The sequence below is a fragment of the Notothenia coriiceps genome, unplaced genomic scaffold (assembly GCF_000735185.1).
Source record: "Notothenia coriiceps isolate Sejong01 unplaced genomic scaffold, NC01 NC01_scaffold00003356, whole genome shotgun sequence".
Lineage (NCBI taxonomy): Eukaryota > Metazoa > Chordata > Actinopteri > Perciformes > Nototheniidae > Notothenia > Notothenia coriiceps.
Window position 1 is genome coordinate 8,574 of NW_011336057.1, and position 21,949 is coordinate 30,522.

The 21,949-nt window shown below is 40.0% G+C and overlaps 1 protein-coding gene across 2 annotated transcripts; it reads right to left on the reverse strand.

The window, feature by feature from the left end:
• Window positions 1–601: 601 nt before the first annotated feature.
• Window positions 602–17,128, reverse strand: LOC104941446 (moesin). Of its 2 annotated transcripts, XM_010766546.1 has the most exons (13): window positions 16,830–17,128; window positions 7,984–8,067; window positions 7,458–7,553; window positions 7,079–7,353; window positions 6,879–6,962; window positions 6,333–6,479; window positions 6,127–6,223; window positions 5,877–6,040; window positions 5,456–5,586; window positions 5,174–5,334; window positions 4,944–5,036; window positions 3,071–3,301; window positions 602–2,660 (listed from the first exon to the last, which is right to left on the reverse strand). In XM_010766546.1, the coding sequence occupies exons 1-13, from the start codon at window positions 16,839–16,841 to the stop codon at window positions 2,496–2,498; spliced, it is 1,740 nt and encodes a 579-aa protein (XP_010764848.1). In that variant the 5' UTR covers window positions 16,842–17,128; the 3' UTR covers window positions 602–2,495. The 2 variants fall into 2 exon arrangements, with proteins under 2 accessions (XP_010764848.1, XP_010764849.1); XM_010766547.1 differs by lacking the exons at window positions 7,079–7,353; window positions 7,458–7,553; window positions 16,830–17,128 and having other exon boundaries at window positions 7,984–8,042.
• Window positions 17,129–21,949: the final 4,821 nt, after the last annotated feature.

Consider the following 21,949-nt stretch of genomic DNA (forward strand, 5'->3'; position numbering starts at 1 on the left):
CAACACACACGAACGCGCACATGACCAATGAGGGCACGAGATAAATTTGTGCACAGATGGAAGGCTGACAGGCAGGTACGGCTAAAATGATTGGTCGTGCTTTTTACAGTACTACGGCTTCCACAGATGACCATTTTTTTATGGATTTTTTGTCAAAGCACTTAAGATATTTATTGCTCTCGGGATGTTAAGAGCATTCCATGGAATATAACAAAAAGTGTATCTCGAGCCGGTTTCTCAAACTTACATACCTTTAAACTAATACATTTTACTATGCAATTCACCAAGAAGATTATTTATTTTAAGACTATTTTCCAGTTTTTTGTATTGTAGCGGGGCATTATACAATGCAAACTTTTGTTGAAATTATGAGATTTCATCCAACAAATATAGACGAAGTTAGTAAAAGAAACACCTAAATGTATTTTTTTAATGTTTTATTTCAACTATTCTGAACAAAGGCATGTCATAGAGGCAAAATACCCCAAAAATGACATGTATGTCATGATGCTTATGTAATACCACTAAATGAACTGGTTTTATACTTCATTCATCACAGACATAAAGTAGTTAAAAGTAAAAGTAAGGAAATATTCAGGTGAAGAATGTACAGTTCAATTTGACTTTTATTCGTTGGTAAAAGGAAGACTTGAAGCAGCAAGATCTGATGAAAAACTTGGACAAGGCACTGTCTCTAGATTTACAAAATTATGACTCAGCCCTTTTTTAATTCAAGACAAAATATTGAGAAGCATCTTCTAATGCATTTCTTTTTCAGACATGACTCGGGTACAAAGTACACTTGATTCTTCAAAGAAGGCAGTCAATACACGGTGCTTCAGGTATAACATACAGTGCAGCATTATAAAAGTAACTGTTGAAGGCATGGAGAGCTATTTAAAATAGTAACAACTGCATTTTATCTCATGGCACATACACAAACTAGACCACGCAATGGGTGAGAATACTGAGTATCAAAATGCATATCGGTACAAATGACAATAACATTAAAAAAAATCTAAAATACATTTACTTTAAACTTGCAAAATAATGTAAATAAATCTTTCAAACACTAATTTCTAAAAAATCCGACAACAAGCAAACCCCTTAATATTTCTGAAGCCGAAACGAATCAGGAGAAATGCTGAAAGAAATTATGTACATTTGTATGCAAAATGTTTAGGCCTGGTTTGATATTTCCCTTCATGGTATTTTGCCTGTCTTTAGCAACATGCCATAGTTTTCTTGAGCTTCTGGCTGTTCATTGGTCCTGTCCCAGGCTCTGGGGTGTTGCTTGTTCCTTCAGCAGAGAGCTGTTCAATTACAAAAAATACTGTTTTCCAAATCCTGTTCCTTCACAATCAAAAGTACTTCTAGGTTTTATAATACACAAATATCCTCAGTGGTGTCTGCTTTCCACCTCAAAATGATATCACTTCTGCCAAATCCAAATGACAAAAATCAAATACAAACAGTATATCAAAGATGCATGCAATGGAAATCATGTCCAGAAAGCTTTCTTGAGTCATTGGTTTTCCAGTGCATGTATAATGAAATTATGTAACTCTATGCATTAGATTCTATGAAAACAAAAGCCAACTTGACTTGTAACGACTACAGTGGGATTCCTTATGCTGTATGGGTTATATCTATGCATTCTGATTATCAAACAACCTCCTCACTGATAAGCAGTATTAAAACATAAAAGCATAGCAATAAAACTACGGTAAAGCTCTTAAAGAGACAGTGAAATCAACTTCAAATGATGTTTTTAATTGAATGCTGACTAAATAATATGTATTGGCACTGAATAACAGCAACATAGATTGGCAAACTGACTGTTCAGAAATGTAAAAACAGACAAAATAATTTAAATGGTATCGATTTTTAATATCTCCTTGGGGTGTAAATACTGAATGATTTGTAACAGTAGGCAGATCCAGAATACACTCAAATTGGCAAAAAATAATACTGCTCTAAAAATGCTCCACATAAACACATAACAGTGCGTTTGGGTTTAAACTGAGCATCAGATCATGATAACATCCAGCTTGCTGTGAAGAACCGTTGCATGTGTGCAGCAGGAAAATGTCGACAGGGTTAGAGACCACTCAGAAAAAGGGACTGGTCTCTGAGCCTTTTATTTTGAAATCATGATACAAAAAGGCGACAGAAATATATAAAGAAATTAAAAAGGCTAACTCAATGTGTCATGAAATGAGGCGTGAGCACATTATTCAAATGCTACATTAACCCCTTGTGAGGAATGTACTAATAAAATACAGTATGTCCCTTTTCAACCAGTGACTTGCCTAAATTCAAAGTTAGGAATGATAACAAATGGAGTATTTTCCCGATCCATGTTTGTACACTGTGCTGTGCTTGTGCAACCATGTCATGATGTGGATCTGATTTATTTGGGCAGGGGGGAACAGCTCGTGTGAGGCAGGACTGCAGTCCAGCTGTGTGGGCTTTAGCGGTGCTGAGCGAGCGCATCACATGCACTCAAACTCGTCGATGCGCTGCTTGGTGTTTCCTGAGCGGATCTGTCTGAGGGTCTTGTACTTGTCTCGCCCCGCCTTCATGTTCTCCGCGTGGATCATGTCGTTCACCGTCTTCTTGCTCTCATCCCGAGCGTTGGCCAACTCTGAGCTCAGAGCCTGAAAACACAGTCACCGCAGAATTAAAACAGCTCACAGGAGGGTGCCAAAAGAGCATAAGGGCCCAATGGGCCAATGTTTTTACTGATCTGACCAAAAGTCCATTTTCGTTTTTCTCAGAATTCTGACTTAATTGCAGAATTCCCAGAGAAATCATATTTGGGTAGATTTAAAAAATAAAAATCACATATTTCCTTTATGATCCTCCATATATAATAAACACACAATACTCTTTAGAAAATCAATACAATATGATGGATTCACCCTCTGAGTCTACTTTAAGAGAAGCGCAAGCGTCCCCTAAAGTACATTTATATTTCCTACTTACAAATCATCACATACACCCATCACAACATGGGCGTATGTGAATGTTCCGTATAATCATGTATGAGATATGAGGGAGGACTTACGAGTAGATGTTTCTGCAGGCGCTCGTTCTTCTCGGCCTCGGTCATGCGCTCCTCCTCGCTGCGGTCCTGGAACGCCACCTCCGCCCCGAACTCGGCGCTGGCCTCGGCGCTGCTCTCGTCGTTCTCCTCGTCCTCGTTCTCCTCGTTCAGGGGCTCCTGAATGTGAGCCACCATCACTTTGCTTTTCAGCTCTTCTTTGGTCTTCTCCAGGTCCTCCTGCACCATGACGGCCTGAGAGAAGAGACAGAGCCAATTAGGTCATTTATAAGGCTGGCTAACATTTTGACAGAGAGTGTATGGATAGAAATGTGTGTCAAAAATACTAACAACAAGTCATTCTGATTCTATTCATTCATTCAGAAAGCCACACAAATTAAAAGTCCTCTATCCAATGTTTTTGGAATACATTTCTCTGTGGGTCCAACAATGATTTTCCTAATAATTGCCTATGGAGCAGCTTCAGGCTCGATACTTTCACAAGTAATAGTTTTAAAATTCTATATTTTCTGGCTTTGATAGAGACGCTCGTAAGTATTAATTTAATTCCCCCAGGCTTTGAAAATGAGATTTTATATGTTTTCGATTTGGTGGCATTGCCCTTTAAATCTGCTGAAAAAATGACTGAGGGCGACTGTGGCCGTGAGGGAGTGTGGTCGACTTTCAACCAGAAGGTTGTGGGTTCGATCCCAGCCCATGCAGTCAACATGTCGATGTATCCTTGGGCAAGATACTTAACCCTGAGTTGCTCCCGATGGCATGGCCAACGGTGTGTGAATGTGTGTGAATGTTAGGTCCTAGAGTAAGGTACACTGCTCTGTATGAATGGGTGTGAATGGGTGAATGACATGTAGTATGTAAAGCGCTTTGAGGGGTCTTAAAGACTGGATAAAGCGCTATATAAGTACAGTCCATTTACCATTTACCATTACTGACGAAATGTAACTGACCAGAGTTCCATAAGCAGCTAGGAATCAGAGCCTATTCTGAGTAAGACTGAAATTTGAACTGGAACTAAAGTGTTTTCCAAAAAGGCACAACATGGAAACCACCACTTAACATAGCATTCTTTTAAAAGGCAGGATATCATATTAGCGCAATAGAGTTATGGCAGGATTTCCTTAACTTGAAGACAGCCGTCACCCCCCCAAACAGCATGAGTCACACTGCTCAAAAGAATGTCAGGGCTGGGCTGGCACACATTGGTATTTACCAAAAAAGACAAGAGGCAAGCTGTGAGCTTTAACCCCTCCCCCAGAAACACACCACAACAAGGCCTCAGGAATGTCTGCCCCTCACCGTGTCACCAGGGAGGGGGAGGGTGGGGGGACACCGTCAGCAACACTGAGCTCAGTTTGAATGCCAATATAGCTGACCACCAAACACTGGTGCCTTTAACTTCTATTTGTGATGCCATTTGGCTTCACAAAAAGCAGTGCTGCAACTCATTAATTCACTTTTACCTTCTTCAAAATGGGCCCTATTATGTTTTTGGGGGTTTCCCATATAAGTTGTATAGTTTTTGTGCATGTTAAGGGTCTGCAAAGGCTAAAATCCAAAAGTTCCCTCCAGAGTGAGTTTCTCTCCCACAAAATATATTTAACCAGAGAATCATCACAGTAACCTAGCTGTCGTTCTCACTTCTCACCACACGATGGCCATAACACATATTTAGAGGGCAAGAGGGGAAGGAAGAAGACATGTGTCTGTGTAACTGTAACTACCTATTAACGCTGCTAAGTCTACACTACACATGAGTTCTAAAAACAGAGGCTGAGACAGTAGTACTCTCCTTTGTACCTTTAATGTTGCAGTCATTGTAATACAAAAAAGAATAATATTGGGTTACCACAAAAAGTAGGATTACAGATCATACCTTCTGTTGCCACTCCACTGCCTCATCCTCCTTCTTTTTCTTGGCATCCTCCAGGAGGGAGATCTTCGAAGTCAGGTCGGCCAACTCTGTCGCCTAAAAGGACATTTTCTTTTAGATATTTGAAATATTTGAAGCATTGGAACACATTTAATTGAAATCGGAAAAAAAGCCTTACATATTTCGAGTTTAAATTCCTATGGTTAGACTATTATTGTTTTGTGTTAACTGACCAGGTGTTCCTGGTTCTTCATCTGGTTCTCTGACTGCTGCAGCAGGGCTGACTTGGCGTCCTCGGCGCTCTTCAGATCGTTCTCCAGACGTCCAGCCTCCTGCTGAGCGCTCTTCCTCTCCACCTCCAGCTCCAGAGCCCTGTGCGTCTGTTCCTCCAACTCTGTGCACACACACACACGAACAGAGGAACACTAAAGGTCAGCATCATGTCAGAAATAAACCCTGTCACATTTGATTACAGTGCACACACGATCCTTTCTTTAAATCTCACAGTAACCCACCTTCTTGGGCTTTTTTCGTCTGCTCCTCGATCTGCCTTAATCTCTCCATCAGGTCCTCCTTTTCCTTTTCAATCTTTTCCTTTTCTTTTTCGGCAACTTCTCGTTTCCTCTTTTCATTCTCCAGAAGAGCTCTAGTTGTAGTCAACGTAAACAAAAGGTATTGAATTATACAGAAATGATTATCATATGAGCAGAGGATCACCATATTATACACAGGGTATTTATATATATATACTCATCTACACATAACCAGCAAAGACCTGACCCTCTTATTGACATTTTAAAAGCAGGCCATATAGGTCTATAACAAACTGGTGATTACATTTGGTACATTTTCAGTTGAAGGGTATTTCCTGATTTTTCTAAATGGCTTGTAAGGTAGCACAGTGTACTGTTGCAGACAACAGTTTGTATCCCTTACCTCTCCATCTTCTTGTGATTCTTCTCCTCCCTGGCCTGAGCCTTCATCTGCTGCACTTCAATAGTGTCAGGTTTGCGGCGGCGCATGTACAGCTCATGGTTTCCCATGCAAAGAGCCAGGATGCGCTTGTTGATGCGCAGCCTCGGAGCGTAGAATACAAAGTCCTAAAACACACGTTACAGATTTGTATTAGTAGGAGTAATGCATAGACAGGTGATTTATACATTGCTCATATTAAGGGTTTACATACAGGAGCTTTCTTGTCAATTGGTTTAATGACAAACTTCTTGTCATTGAAGGAAATGTTCCTGATTTCACTCCAAGGGAATCCAATTTTGGGCGTCATTCTGTTGAAGACATTGCAAATATAACATTTCTGGGTCAGATGCATTACATTTAAAACATGAAAAACCCACTGATAATGCTAATCACTTGCATTTATGTGGAATCACTTACTTGTCATTCTGTTCATAAATGTTAAGCCCCAAAGCGTCCACTCCCAACCACAGCTCCGTTCCTTTCTTGTTCTTGATGTTGAAATAGTTGACTCCGTACATCTCCAGATCTTGAGCGATCTTCAGATACTCCATCATGGACTCCTCTCTGTGGAAAACAAAGTGTTTGTGTTGCTATAACAGTTTCAAAAATCACACAAAACGCAAGATCTCCAGCCCATATCAAGGGAATTGCCTTTCCATGATATTAACAGTTTGGACACAATGTCAAGAACGACCCTTTTACCTTCCCAGAGACAAGACATAGCTGAGATCATTTGTTAGCTAACAACAGCATGGTATGTTGATGTGTATTTGGTTTGCTATCCCAACACTTCACTGTTAAGGTTTCCTGAACACCCTGCCAACTGGCAATAATTGGTTCAGTTTAAAGAAAAAAGGTATCAGTGAAAGCTGTAGATTACACGCTTGGCATTTTACAGTGAACTGCTTTCAGCAAAGATGTTTTCTTCAATCATGTAGTGTTCACTTGTGTGTAAGCTGTTACCTCATCATGCTCTTGTGTTCTTCGTGCCACACTTGAATCCTCTCCTCCCATTGGTCCTTGTTGAGCTTGTGTTGGTCCAAAACTCTGAAAACCAAGACATCCAAGTGTCAGAAGTCATGCAGAGAAACACATCTTGTACAAAGATGCTGGGCGAAAGGTGACATTTATCCTGTGGATACGGTGACATAAACCTGTGTTACCTCTGAGGGAGCAGCTGTTCACCGGACAGATAGCCTGGGGTGTGCACTTCCTTGTTGTAGTCAGCATACTTGGCCTGCACGGCGTAGGAGGCCAGGAGCACTGCTGTCTCTGGAGGGCAGTAGATGTCGTCATTTAGGATTCCCTCCTTCACCTGCAGGAAGAACAGCCTCTGTGTGGCGTCCTGGATTAACTCCTCTGTCACATCCTCGGGGAAGAACTTGGCACGGAACTTAAAAAGTAGCGGGCTTTCCTTCCTCACATCCTGGGCTGTCACCTTAAATGAAACGGGACACAGGTGAGGTTTAACTTCTGTTCACAGAATCAGGTAAAGCAAAGTAGTTCAATTTTGACAAAGAATGTCAGAACTGTGTTAGCTACCTTCTTATTGAGCTTGAGCCATGTAGAGAAACCCTTTGTATCCTGGTATTGGAGTCCAAAGTACCAAACCTCTCGCAGACCGATGGTCTTAACAACCTGAAAATATAACAGAAGTATTCATAATGGGCCTTCTCACCAGAACATTAGTACACTCTGTTCTATAACAGGTCTATGAACCAGGCAACAGGTGCAGTTTGTTTTATTCACACTAACAAACATCCAACACAAAGACAACAAACGAACCTCCTAATCCTTCATGGGACAACAATATAAAAACAAATAAATGAAAAATGTTACGTTATGAATGCATTTTGCTGTACTTTATCGATATTGCAGTAATATATGCAATGTTTTGTTTAAATGTACTTCATTGACTGTAATAATTGTTATATTCCTAATAATAAGTTATACAACTATTTGGGCAATAGGTACATATAACTTGTGCTTCCAAATTATATTTCATTAAAATATGTGTTTCTCTCATCAGAAAGCATAACACTGGTGACAAGTTATCACTTTTTCATACCTGGTCAAAGAGTTGTTTCCCCGTTGTGTTTGGCTGAATGGCGAACTCCAGTTCAGCATCCATCGTGGTGACTCTTACACTGATCTGAGGGAAAAAACCCATCCAAGAAATTAACACTTTCATACACTATAACTCTATATAGACAGCATTGTAGATAAAGTGAACGTATCCCACATAAATCATGGTGTTATTATGAATCTTGAACAGAGATTTTTCTGACTTTTGTTTCCAAAAAAATGACTCCAAAACTAATGACCAACGTATAAATGATGTTTGAACATTTAGCCTTTAATAAAACAAAAAAAGAACCATGTTTCTTTACTTACATTTACAATGAATATAATTTGAAAATGTCCCACAGTTGCCACCTAGTGGTAGTAGACCAGAATTCAATCTACAGATTGCCACAAATAATGTATAAAGGTTACATCATGACTTATGATTCTACTTATTTTAAAATGAGCTGTTGGGAAGGTTTGAAATAAACCTGGCTTTGCACAAGCAGCAAAGGTGTACCCACCCACAACCATCAGTGCACACACTCACACAGTACTGTGAACACTCAGCCAACCACACCATCATCACATCAACAAAAAATCATTTGATGTGTGTATTCATTATGAACAGAAACGTGTCTCAGAGTCCCGCAGCGTGTGGGACAAAAGTGCCAATCAGACTCTGTCTCAGTATAGAGCGTATCTACAGGAAGTAACCACATCCTCTGGTGGCTGCGAGGCACTGCTGCTGAACACTGAGCTCTCATGAGAGTCGCCTACATCCTGTCATGTATCAAGCAACCTGTCAGATTTCTGGTAAGCTAGTCGCCTTGAATAGAATGTGTTAGGTAGCGCACTATGTTACAGCCAGTTCATTAACAGAGGCCTTTCTTATTTAATGGACTGTTTGTATATTAAAAAGAGGGATATGTTGAGTACTATATGAATATATTTCACCTTAAAGTCCCTTGCCCGGAGAATAAACTCATTCTGTAATGAGTAAACTGACAGTGTAGGCATTTTTCATTTTCTCTGTCCTCTAGATGGAAAACAGCAAACATGTCTGTGGGGAAATAACTGTGCAGGCTGAGGCCCACGCCGGCGCTGAACAACAATGGTATGCATTATTTCCCAGTTGCGGGGCTGATTAGAGTTGCGTTCTTTCCCATACATGTCAGCAGGACCCCATTCACTGCTCAGGATACTTGCCCCTCTTGTCACTTCCTGTCATCACCAGCAGAAAGAGCTGTAGCCAGACCTACTGTAGAACCTGGGCCTACACTGAACTCTGAGACAGATGCCTCAAGTCATCTAGACATACCACTCTTTAAACTTCTGTGAACATTTTTTCATTAGTGTAGATAAGAGTTCAGTTTGTGACCACCCTGTTGTTTCATTTCCTCTGTCAGTGTGACTAATTCTGCATAAGAAGGAACTGCACTCGTACATTTTCTGCCTGGTTAGGGTGTGTCTCTCATGGCCTGAATTCAAAAACACTTAACACACTATTATTAGCACATGCTCTAAAACCCCCTCCCAGGCCCACGTGTCAAGTTTCCATGACCTATTCTTAACTTTATTTTATCACAGCAGGACCTTTAACAGCTTTTACAAAGGAACAGCTATGTATATTTTCATGCATATCTCGAATCCAATTTTGTTGTACTGACTGCGTGAAATCTTGGGTTATTGTATAACATCTAACAAGGGGTTAGGTAGGTCTTCAAATTGGCTATTTGTCTGACAGTAGGTTTACGGAAAAAATGTCAAGCCAAATTGAATTAAACTTGGCGAAAGTGTGTAGCATGGACCAAGGAGGAGAAAATTAAAATGACATTGAAAGAAAGGGCATTTACTGCAGTCATAGTGTTGGAATCATTAGAAACATGTATTCACATGGGCATTTGGCCTTAATCAAATACTGTTTTAAATCATAAATAGTAACCTTTTTGACCAACAGCAGGCTGACATTGCACATATCTACATTCATTCATTCACTTGCATGGATTTGGATGCAGATCAACAATGCATTAAATCCATATTATCAACAAGTAGGCAAATTAAGTTTGACCTAATATCAGTATAATTACAACTGATTAGTATTCGTACTAGTTGTAATGCTGAACACTAAACCAATGAATCAGCAGAGATAAAACTCAGCATATATTATTTCTCAGTAGTGCACCACTTTGTTTTATATGATATAGCTATCAAGAATAACGCAAAAATGGAGAAGTAAACCCACATGGGAACTGGGAAACACCCATTGTTACCTTATTAGTTAGAGGAAGCAAAACCACTGGAACTGACAGTGAGGGTTTGGTTCAAGCAGTACAACCCAGGGCATGGCAAGTGTTATAAGAAGAGTAAAATAACACTTTTTTTACTCAGATGTTCAAAATTCATATGCATGTGAACTTCCGCTTTTTATTCAAAAACAATGTTACAGGAAGGACATTAATCGTAGAAATGTTCTCTGGGAATCCTTGATGTCCCGGCATTCAGCCACGCCCCTTACATTCCCACCCCAGTGCTATCTGTGTGTGCTGCTCACAATCAAGCTATGACGACATGAAGATACCGCAAAGTGGTTTCAGTAGCAATAGAATGGTTGGCTCGGGAGCATCCTTATGTATGTGGATGCTGACAGGATACGTAAGTAGGATGGTCAATATCTAGTACTATACTAATTTGACTCTACAAACAATACAAGGCAAGGTTTATGCGAGAGGTCAACTGAGCTTATTAGCACAGGCCATGCATTTAAAGACTATCTTATTTGTGGCACATATATAACAAGTTGCTATACACAACGGTATCTGAGTCAAACTGAGTAATGCTATGCACAACAGTCGTACAAGGTCAGCAACTACGCTTCACATCTCTTAACAATGGATCCACCCTGGTTACCACAGCAACCATGCTACTGACATCTACCACCACCCTATCCACAGCCTGTCTGAAAGACGATGTGTGGATTTTAGAGGCTACAAAATAATGATCCACTTAGGAGACAAAATAAATGAAAGGTTTAAGGAGGTGGAACAGTTGTGTGTCAGAATTTGGTACAGATATTTCCACTTTAACCTTGTCACATACAGTTAACAGCTATGCAGTGATGCGAAGCTGTGAAAATGTGCAGTGTTGAACACATCTGTAAGAGGCCCAGCATAACAGCCCTCATTGCTTGCAGCTAATAATTAAAATAAAATCATGTGGAAAGACTTTTGAGCAAGACAATAAGCATGATTATGTCCCCAGAATACAATATACAGAGAATCCTCTCTGATACAGTCATGTTTTTTCAGTGAGCTGAAAAAAATAGGTTCTCAAAAAGCAATTAAGATCCTACTACTAAAAACAGCAGTTCTCCTTTTTCTTGAATCTGTTCTCATCCTGTCTACTATCCAGATGAGCCTGTGCTGGTGGGCCTTGAAGGATAACATAGAAGAATCAGGTTGGGTGACAGGAAGAGGGAGGATGTAGAAGAGGAGTTTTCTCCCTAAGCAGGGGAACAGTAAACACAAAGGGCAAGGGGTCTTTTATAACCGTTTCCCACGACCACTTTAAAAAAAACAATTAAATGTCAAGAATGATAAAGTAGCTTTCTAAAAAATGTGTGGTAGAGGCTGCTGTTTCATCCTTTCCAATATTCTATGTCCTTTGGATGTATTCTCACATCATGGTTGTTCTCTCTATTGTAGAGTTTTTGGGCCTGTCATTTCATTATATTCCCCAAGGCTTGAATTGGCCCGGTCCGCGCCAATTTCCCAGTTTTTTTTTAAATAATGTTGATAAAGACCCTATAATAGTCTGTCAAGAAAAAATGACAGAACACTAGAATAAGGGAGAATTTTGCTCATAATTGATACTGAAATTTGGTAGCACAAGGCACATTTTGGAGATTGTGTCTCAAATGCGAAAGCACTAACGAGAACTCAGTTGACATTACCTTGTGATAAAAAAAATTGTAATCTGGATCAAGCCCAAAAATGCTGTCGTGACGATCTGTTTGCCAGCACACTTGGCCTTATTGACTATGTTGCCTGGGCTGCTCTGGGTGATGACATATTGCCTTCCTTCTGACCTGCTGCCCTGCATTTGTTTGCTAATCGTGCCTGCCATCATGTTGCCAATTGTAAGCCTCGTTCCAGGCTGAAGACTTATCTTTTTGCCGCTGCTTTTAATTGGAACATTTGGGGCTAGTAACCCCAGGGAATCAGTGTCTGGGGAGTTTGTCCTGGCTGGTTTCTCTGTGTATGCTGCTCGGGACGTATGTGCCATACAAGCGTACACAGCTCATGTTCGGAGAAACCTTAAAGAAAGGCATCAGTAAAGTGGAACTTATGTGTGAACTATTCATATCTTAAACTGCACTGTAACTTTTTATTCATGTACTTTTTCTTTTAATGTTTATTTTATTATCTTTTCTTTTTAATGACTGTTTATAAATGCCTTTGTCTGAATGTCTTTCATTTTTGTAAAGCACCTTGAATTGCCTTGTGTTGAAAGGTGCTATATAAATAAACTTGCCTTGCCTAATGACCAAGTAAGGACCGTTTTATCCGGACTGGTTGTGACTGCCAACTCTGCTTTTGGGTTCAAATCAAACCTTTTGGTCACAGCCATACACAAAAATATGTAGACCCAAAAAAAGGAAGACTATATTCTCTAATTCACATTTACATGTACCTGATGACATTTATTCTAATGCAAATTCCTGCAGTCCCATTAATACGATGTCCACTGGCAACAGTTCTCTCAATGCAGACATATTAACAGTACAATAGCCTCCAACTATATTTGTGTAGTAATGACTTAACACACAATGTTTACCAAACAAGACATCTAGTGATACAAACCACAGGCTATTCTATTAGCAGTATGAAGTGATGCAATATTATGTTGGCTAATGATTTTGCTAATGACCTGCTTATGATTTTATTTAGTTATGTAATGTTCACAGTTTACATTTCACTGTCTTGAAGGTTGTACTAGACACTTGTATTATCATAACATAGGGGCCATTGTCAATTCAAGATGGATGTAGGACTGCCCTCTTTAATCAGTCATGTTGGTCTTACAATTGATTTAGTTATTTAGTCAATATGTTGATGTTAAGCTTTATATGCTGAATGACTGATTTCCAAGAAACTTATGAGAATATCTCTGGTATACTTCCGATTTAAAAGTGGTTCTCTTGCAATTTATTTGTAGAGAAACACACTTTCTGTGTTTTAACTCAACAAATTGATTATTTGACAAACCGTATAAATGGAGATTATTTCAAATAAAAATAATAACATCTACACAGAAAACAAGGTGAACACGTCTTTTCAATCCAAAAACAACTACAGAATAAAGTAACAACAAGGAACTTACTTTTAGAAGTCAGATTTTCTCACAACCTCATAACAGTAAATATTGAACTATTTGTGTAAAGACCCCAGAACTTTTGATTGTAGTTTGTCCAGCAGCTCTGCCTCTACACACTGTTAATCTGCTCTGCTATGTGCACTACACACTCTTGTAATCCCCTGCTTGCATATCGCTGGGTCTTTCCATTCACCATTTCTCCATAGCCACACTTGTTAATAGTTTGGTCCTCCAAACAAGAAAACGGCTTCTGTCGTGAATTCAACAAAACGGACAAAAATGGTAAGTTATAGGCTCAAGTTCTGTGTGCTAGTTTCTGTTGATAAAAATGTGTTTACAGTTAATATAATGAACTTAATTAAACAGTTGGGAACAATGAAGAACTGGTTAAAAACAGGCTGGTTCTCTGCTGTAGGCTACTTAAACTAAAATGCTCCTATTGTTCAAACAGCAAGAAGGAAAATAAGAGAAACTGTTACTGTTGTCAAGGCCTGTTCAGCATTTCAGTCAGTGAACTGGAAAGAAACGCTTCATAACAACATTCGGTAATCTCTAACAATAAAACTAAACAGAAAACGTTTAAAGGCTTTTAAAGTAATTATGGCAAAAATGGCAGATTTAAGAGGTAACTTTAAGTATATCGGGTGTGCTTTGTTAGAAGATCCTTAGAAGATTATGAGATGCAGAAACACGTCACAGCTACATCTAAAAAATAAAAGCAAAACGAATACCCACTAAATGAAAAATACCACTGACAATCAGAGAGTTAAACACTTGACTTTTTTTACAATACAATCTAATGTGGAGCATGGCATCAGAGGACCTGCTAGAGGAAAGCAGGGAGGAGAACAGCTACACTGTGATGTGAAAGTCCTTATAAGGCTGCAGGCAAGGAAATTAGCAGAGAGGAACTGATGTAAGAGCAGAAACTTTGAGTCACAACATGACTTCCTTTGGAAGCCTAAGCACTGCCGAGAGGAGTCCAGCAAAGTCAGAGTTTCGCAATAATAATTGCTTTTGTGAAATGTCAAGACTTGTGTAGTTAACACTGAATAAATCGCCGGAACAGCTGATGGAAAACGATTTTCTAAGCCATGAAATGTACTCCTTGAGCTGGCTTGCTGTGGGTGTGACTACAAATCTGGGAAACAACTTTCCCTGGGTGCAGAGTGAGCTCTGTATCATTTGCTGGATCAGTGTGTGAAGCTTCCTTCTTTCATACGCCTTGCATCATCACATGACGGTGACAAAAGATTTACTCAAGGAAAACAGACCACTAATTAAAATGTCTAGGTGCGATGACTTAGCAGCATATAGTCTGATGTATTTAGGCTTTGCTGCATCATGCACAAAAGTGACAATATAACCACACCTTATTTTATATGTTTACATTGGAAACACATCATAAGCTGCCCATATTGAATATAAGAATTGTGATCTAAAATATATCCCACAATCCTTTTTGGTCACGTTATTGTCCCTGTTTGTTTAGAAAACTTCAATGCTTCCTCTTGAACATGTATTCTGTCCACTACTGGTTTCCTCTTTTCAAACTCTTTATTTTGTACAGGCAAATGTCTCTGCTATACAGCTGCACTGTCCCTGTGCTTGTGAACAGATCGTGACTGACAAACAGATTCTGTAGAGGTCATTGGGGTCCCAGCTGTTACCTCAGTAGCTGCTACACACTGCTACAGGCCACTACTCTGGTGTTGTTGAGGCTACAAGCATCCCTCTGAAAGATTTAGACCAAAGACTGACACTGAGCTAAGGACTTAAAACACATATAAAGATTATAGAAACACAGGGGAAAAAAGGAACAATTTAATGCTATTCAATTTAGGTGCGATGCGAAATGTCTGACCCTCGCCCTTCCAGGAGACTGAATACTGTTCTGATCAATTTTGTTTCAGTGCTAAAAATGTACCCAATTATTGCTAATAACTACGGTAATTAATCACTTGCCCCACAAGGATCATTTGACTTACACAACGTTTAATCCTTTAATCATATTATCCTGTAAAGTTTATTTTTAAATGATGATATGATTATAGGGATTGTTCTTTAAAGATACACTTTAAATGCCAGGATGCTATGACATTTTTTCAGGTTGACAGATGGAAAAAAGATTGAGGAAGTACTAGCAGAAAGAATGCTGCAGGATGAAAGCAGCCATAGCCCTCCTTACCATTTGTACTTGTACTTTGGAAGTGCAAGAGTTCACAAGTTAAGGTGAATGATGTCAACAGTGATAACATACACATGTATGCAAGTTTTAACAATTATGCTGTTACTAAAAATAACCTAGCGTCACATCGCTCAAAATGATGAGTTTTTTTATAATGTGGATGAATTGTGAGTTTAAGGCATATACCCAGGGAGTAATAATCGGAAGCGGCTCCATTGAAAATGAAAACTAATAAAGTGACTTAATGAATTGCAGCGTTTACCCTGTCATCTAAATGGCTTTGTACTTCATCTAATGGCCCATGAGTGACTCTTAATGTTCTTTTTATCAGTGTGCATGTGGTTATCACATCTCCGAGCAGACTGTGGATGAGAAGGACTGCACACAGATTTCACTCTCTATTTTATCTTAATTCCACAAATATTATGCTGAGTCAAAGCCTAAGTGTTGCTTTCATAAGGGGCGAACCATGCAATGAGTTACTGTTAGACTTACTTTCACTTCTGTTTGTCACTGGTGAAGGCCTAAACCGGAAACATTGGGCTTTTCCTGTTCTGATGCTGTTTGAATTAAACAAAGAGACACCACTGTGTGCGGCCATCCTTCTCTTTGTTCAAAGATACACCAGCAAAAAAAATCTATAAATCTATGGGTGCTTCTTCATTTAGTATCACAGGACAGAGAAACGTTACTCCTAATAGTACCATAAAGGCATACTAGTTCTTAGAGGCTCCCCTTTTGCCCCCTCCCTGTTGTAAGTTTGCCTCCATTTGCTCCACGTTTGGGCAGCACAGCTGGCGTGAATGACAGTTCAAATCCTTCCTTGTACTGAAAAGGAGGCCTAGCTAGTTTGCTACTGCAGGCCACACAGCGGCTTCCGCTCATAGCCGATTCTCTAAATGAAATGTCGGTCTCTATATTTGTGTAAAGAGGCTTATAGTAAAGTTACAACGTGTCGCATTGAGCCCAAAAGTCTGAATGAATTCTGTGATTAAAGGCGCTACATTTTAATGAACAAACAGGCGGGAGCGCGCACGGGCACACACATAACGGAAAGTACCCCGTTATTCCTCGGGTGCGTCTGAAGGGATGTAAAGGGTGCTAAAATGCTCTAATATGTAACGGAAATGCAATTAGGCTTATTTGAAGGCTAATACACTATATTAAGTAGTCTATTAGTGTCAAACAATGAGTCACAACTCTCTTTTTCTTGCGATAATGGAGACAGAAACAGAACAAATACGGCAGTTTTCACATGATAGGGTTATAGCAGTTTTCATTCTTACCGTCTTCGGCATCTTTCCTTTCTTCTACGTCCGGTTCACGTTTGATAAAAAAGTTAATAAATCAGACGAGCAGCGGAAAACTTTTTCCCATCAGAACAACGGCGCCAATCTAACGCCTTCCGGTCGCGAGGACACAATCGTTACTTCAAGCTTTACAACGAGGGACTATTTTCAACCTTACTGGCGTATGAGTCTTTTTTTCTTTGTTTAGCCTTAAAGTGAAATGGACTGGAGCTTGATTTCCTGCTAACGGTACCCCAGACTGCAAGACCACACCCAGGCCGATGACAGGACAGCGGCCAGCCAGACAGAAAGAGAGGCTTCATGCCGACTGACTCCGCCTCAGCAGCCGCATCATCGCGGCTGCAGTGCTGCCTCTACTGCAGACAAAAAGTATTTCTAAAAAGACGATAGAATTGTAATTAGGAGGACATTTGTATACACTTTAAAGGTGATGGAATTGATACAAGTATTGTTTCCTTTTTTTTAATTCAAATGTCACATTCACAAGAAGAAATAGACTGACTAAACCAAATGTTGCACATTTTGTACTTAGAAGTACAACAATATGGCACCAGTAGGCCTATATATATTTAAAAAAAAGAAGAGAATCAAAAACCAAATGTGTATTTGATGAATATTTTACTCGTAATGTAACCTTTTGTTTTTATCACTATTTTCTTCATATTTATTTCTTTGTATATATTTGTATTGTGTATAGTACCTGTGAACTCCTGATGTCAATGTGTTGTGTGTATATATTGTTTGAATAAAGGAAAAATACAAATACTGCAGCGAAAAAACTAACAAGCATTCTTTCTTTCACTACATAAAATGTATCCCATTAAAATGACAAATTACCTTTACTTCTAAACACGTTTTCTTTACTCTTAAATTCATTTATATAATATGCTATAATTATTTCATTGTAATGTCCCTGTGTTTAATATATCTTACTTATTTTAAACCAATAATATTTTTGGACCACTTAGCAATTATGGTCGTTTTGAAAGCATGAAGAATTGAATTGAACAGTAAAAAAAAAACCTTAACTAAGCATCACAATATAAAAGAAAATTTCTGTAACCTGATATTTAGCCTAGATGTATTAATTTATCAAACACCAGAATATCAAATGCCAATAAATACAACAGAAAGGAAGTACCAATGAAATATTACTTAAGTGTATTATACATACAGGACAGGAAAACAAGGTAAATGCATTCTACTTTTACGTTTGATACATTAAGTAGCCTTCTTTACTGATAGTACTTCATTCTACTAAAGAAACACGTGGAATTCAGGACTTTCACTTGAAAAAGACTATTGTATTGTAGGACCTTCGTATTTCCACTTTTACTTGAACAAAGGATCTGAGTACTTAATCTGAGTAAATTTGATTTGTGGTTTATAGAAGGGGTCTTTTGGGATGAACTACCTATGCTAGCATAGAATACAAATGTTACTGAGAGAGTGGAACACATGTGTTTTTCGAGTCAATATTTTTATTTTAAGAGATCTTTATTCACATTGTGTGGTTGATTAAGGCTGGGAGAACGCTACCGGTGTCGGTACCAGATGTGTTCGGGGTATTATGTGTTCGGAGGCCGTCTCTTACCTATGACGTCACGCATTGTACGCATTGTGATTGGCTGTACGGTAATTTACCCAGGGGTGCTCGGGGGCAAATCACATCTACAGATCATGACGAACCGAATTGAATTATTCCTATGCTCCTAGCGTGTGAAAATGTTTGTGAAAAACATGTTAAAAAAACATGAAAACGGAACAATGGCTGTACGCCGTTGGTTGTACGGCAACTCAAGAGGACCATCATTCACGGTCAAATTCCGAACATTTAAACATAGCCTACACTTCATTCTTTACTTTGTCCGTTATTATATGTAGAAGATGAACTACCTCTCTGAAAGGTCCCAATGAGTTCATTTTGATGGGCTGTCAATTATCAATGCTGAATGAAAGAGGGTGCAGCTGCCTTTATTCATAACTGCAGCTCTTACACTGCGACTCTGAGGGATTAAGCACAGACACAATAACAATGAAAACTGCTGCATACAGATTATTTTTGTTTTTGCAACCTCGTGTTAAGAATGTTGTTGCAATTGTTTAAAAGTTTGAATGACCGTAATAAACGGACCTTTATTGACTTTTTTTTTTTGGACCTTTAAGATTTGTATTTGAGTACCCCTGATATAGACGGTTCGGCCACACGACCGACAGGGAAACGCAGATAACGATAACGGGTCCAAAGGTGGGTAGATCTGCGGACGAAACGCTCTGGGGGGCCAAAATGTCGCTTATTGTCCTTTGACACTCAGGCATATCATTAGCTAGAACTAGCTAGATCTGATCGATATGGACATAAACGTGAGTGAAGTCTAATCGGACAGAGAGAGAGATCAGAGATCAGCGGCTGCTAACAGAGAAAAAGAGCCCTGCCTCTCGCCTCTGCTGCTAAATCCACCTCGAGAATAAACAGAAGGGCAACCATGGAAACCATGCTCGGAAGTCTTCTTTGCTGCTTTTGGTGTATTTTGTGGCGGAAGAACAGCACCACTTACAGGCCCGGCATACGTACTACAGCGTCTCCAGCGGGTCGAGCGGTCTCGCGTGGAATGGCCTATAGTCTATGGGAAGGACACGTTTCTGGTGCGTGTGGACCATAGGTGTGGACCAAGCGGCAAACTCTGGGGTAGAGCCGGGAGGCCACAAACTGCAGGTCATCTATTGGCTGATGACTGCATTTCCATAGACCCCCATGTTAAAATGCCCAACTTCACAGCAGAAATAAACATGTTTTTACCCCTGGATGCAATAAAAATTATTCGGGATATAGTTAGATTCCACCTTAATGATTATTAATTGTTGAGTGAATTGTTTTATAACGCGACCCTTTTATTTATATTAGGTCTTAACATTTTTGCATAAATTAGGTAGTGGTCACTTTGATGGACAGGTACGTGCCTCACTGTCAGCTAACAGCAACTTGTCCACTCTGCTAGGCTACAACATTAGCTAGTTGTAGTTACTGTGCTTGACCCTTTAGCCGTGTTCGTGGTGATTGTGCCTTTTAGGGAATGTTGTTATAAATACCACACAATTAAAATGTTGTGCTGTTCGGTTGAATGTAATAACAGAATTTCCAAGAAGTCTAAAATGATAATATTATACATGTTAATCCTGTTAGCAGGTGTTTGTGTGCTTGTTAGCTTAGCTTGTTATATAGCTTATTAGCCAGCTAAGGACGTAACCCTTTATACATTTATAGTTTATGATTCAGCCTTGGGTAAGACTTTTATAGTCTATGGCTATGACGCCTATAATGCTAAACGGGAGCAAATGTTAATAGGGGACCCAATTATCCCAGTGGTGGCCGTCGGAGCTAACGGAGCCGCAGGGGGCTAGCTCCAGCCGGCATCCCGGAGCTAGCCCACTGCGGCTCCGTTAGGTCCGGGCGATAGACTTGCCACCCGTTCCTTGAAATACGTATTTGTTACGTAATTGGGAATTAAATGTTGCGTTCCGTATTGAACCAATACGGAACGCAGTTTGTCCCGTATTTTCACAATCTGTCCCATGCACGTCTGTCACACACACACGTGAACACTGAACTAACAATAATGAACAAAATAAAGGACAGGAAATATTAAAACAGCACGGTGTCACCCTCAGTTCTATGCGGATTTCTTTCAGTATTGTATTTTGATTATTTGTCTATTTTTTATTTCCGTATCAGAGGGGTTGAGGAAATACAGGAAAAAAACAATCTTGGCAATTTGTCAGGGGGAGGGAAGGAGTGAGAAGGTCTTCATGAGCAGAAATGAAGAACGTCGTGACTCTGGTGAGGAGACAGGAAGTCTGACACCCCACCTTGAGACTGTCCAGACGAGTTTCAAGTCTCATTACTTCCTCGGATTGAGGACTACTGAGGTTGAACTCGTGGGCGGGACGTCAGTTGAGGTGAACAACAGGTAAGACCTCTTTCTAGGGAAGGTGCATGGTCCACCCTCGACCCCTACGGAGTCCTACACAGGTACTACCTTCTGTAAACACGGTAGGGTTGAGAAATTGTGGTCGGTAGGTGGAGCGTCCGGTGTGGAACCCTGAGGTACGGAGTCTTATAACGAAGAGACTCGGGAGTCCTAACATAACCGACCACCACGTGGTAGCATTTGAGTAGTAGAGTTAAATAACTCTGCCGCCAAACTCACCATGGGTGGGAAGAGTTTAAGACTATTTCCAGTCCAACGGTACGAACCTCATTCTCTCGGCGACGTCACCTCTTCTCGGGTCAAGAGAAGCTCTTAGCTTGGTAAGAGAGTTGTATACTTTCATAACTCCTTACGTCACTTTAAGCGGGGAACGGTACACACGCAGTACTCCCTCCTCCGCGACCGGTCGAAAACGACATCCATGGGTATCTTTGCCAGCAGAGGCAGAGACATACTTCGAAACGGACTTAGGTAGGTACTACTTATGGTTGAGTGTGTCCACCCGGAAGATAACGGAGAGGTCCGAGAAATTGATGAGGGGGAGGTTCTCCCTCTCATTGAAGCCGAACGTCTTTTTCTCCATTTAGAGCGGTTTATTCAAGAAGTAGGAGGTTTCAACTTCTCTAGAGACAACTCGAATTGTTTCGAACGTGAACGGACCTGTTGTGGATGAGGTATCTGACTACTTTCATGCTGGAAGTCAGGGTCAGGTCCAGCGTAGTCGGCTACTACCGACTAACTCCCTCTCGGTGGGACCAAAGTGTACAGCATCCTAGAGACCTTAAGTTGCTAGTGTTTGAGTGTTTAAATACTCCTTGTAGAGGAGAAAACGGACTTATTCTCTTTTCATTTCTTGGTATCTTGGTTAACTGTCGTGTTGTAAGATGGTGTAGATTGTCTTTCGAACGTTCCCGTTTTTTCTACGGAGTGTTACACAAATTCTATTTCTCGTGTATTCACCCTCGGTACCGTTGTAAGGTAGCGTCGTTCTGGTGGTTTTTTGTTTAGCCAAAAACAAAAAGAGAGTCCAACCCACTTTTGTCTCAACATTATGGTATTAACTGGTAAACACTAACTTAGGCGTGGCTAACGTCAGTGAACTAGGTA